The sequence below is a fragment of the Sprattus sprattus genome (genome assembly GCF_963457725.1).
Source record: "Sprattus sprattus genome assembly, chromosome: 12".
NCBI lineage: Eukaryota > Metazoa > Chordata > Actinopteri > Clupeiformes > Clupeidae > Sprattus > Sprattus sprattus.
In genome coordinates, this window is record NC_137910.1 from 18518147 (window position 1) to 18519210 (window position 1064).

Below are 1064 nucleotides of genomic sequence, written 5' to 3' on the forward strand. Positions count from 1 at the left end.
TCACGTGGAGGCTGAGGCGGGTCGGTCGGCACCAGGCGTCTGAAAGAGACACAGAAGCAGGCCATTACTTGTTGGTCACTATTCCTACAAAACAGCTATTCAGGGTTTCACACCTATTCAAAGATCGACCAGTTTCATGAATCCGATGGTTGTTGTTTTGTTTGTTGTTTTTAAATGGTTAAGTACAGTGTCCTACTCGTGTTGTTGCATAACAGTAGCTCTAAAATTAACCCTAAGGATTCTTTGTATATTGTGATCAACTAATTCAATGAAGTTTTAAACACATACAAATGAACATTTTTATTTTAGGAATTAAGTACAACAAAAATGAATCCCATGTGTGCTTTGTCACCTCAAACCTCAGTTTTAAAACTGAAGACCAGGAACAAAGTTTTTATTGTAATCTGTCATTTCTATTCCTGGATAGTACTATATTCTACTTTTTATTTATTTAAACAAATTTCCACTTTGATTGCCTAACCTTGGACGTAAGCAGCTATGTTTGGCAGAGAGCGACAGAGCCTCCCATCCTAGCAGATCTGCCACTGCACCATGTGCCAGGGCCAGCGAGCCAATATGACTTTAGACTGATTTTGTCAATTATCTTAGAATTACTATTTTTCACTGAGTTCTTTTGCCAGAATTTATAATTATTTTGTAATTATCAGGGCTGTTTATTACCGACCATAAATCCAATTAAATCTCGGAGAGTCTTGTTTTACTCCTGTTTTCCTTGTTTCAGTCCTGTTTTAAAAACGGAGGACTTCCTCTTTGGGAACTATGTATCTCTTAGTTAGCTGATCCATGCTGTTACATGTCGTTATGTTGTTGGCTAATGTGTGACAGCATGGGCTTCTATGAGAAGAGGATTGTTTTAAAAGCCTTTATTACTCAAACTCTGTAAGTGCATTGTATCTGAGGCCTCTTAAAGGGGCACAGATGGAGATGTTCATATGAAATCAGAAATAATTGGCACATTTGGCAGACTGGTAAAAACTTTTTTAAACATCTAAACAAGAGGCTCCTTAGCCTTTCCAGGATGGAGCAGATTTTGGGGAAAGAAA

The 1064-nt window shown here is 37.9% G+C and overlaps 1 protein-coding gene across 1 annotated transcript in view; it reads right to left on the reverse strand.

Moving 5' to 3' along the window:
- The window catches only part of sdccag8 (SHH signaling and ciliogenesis regulator sdccag8), a gene marked incomplete at its 3' end in the record, with an annotated part of 65614 nt that continues 64550 nt past the window's right edge, over positions 1 to 1064 (reverse strand). Inside the window, exon 18 of the mRNA XM_080849363.1 lies at positions 1 to 39. Coding sequence (XP_080705489.1) covers positions 1 to 39 — 39 coding nt within the window. The remainder of the gene's footprint in view (positions 40 to 1064) is intronic.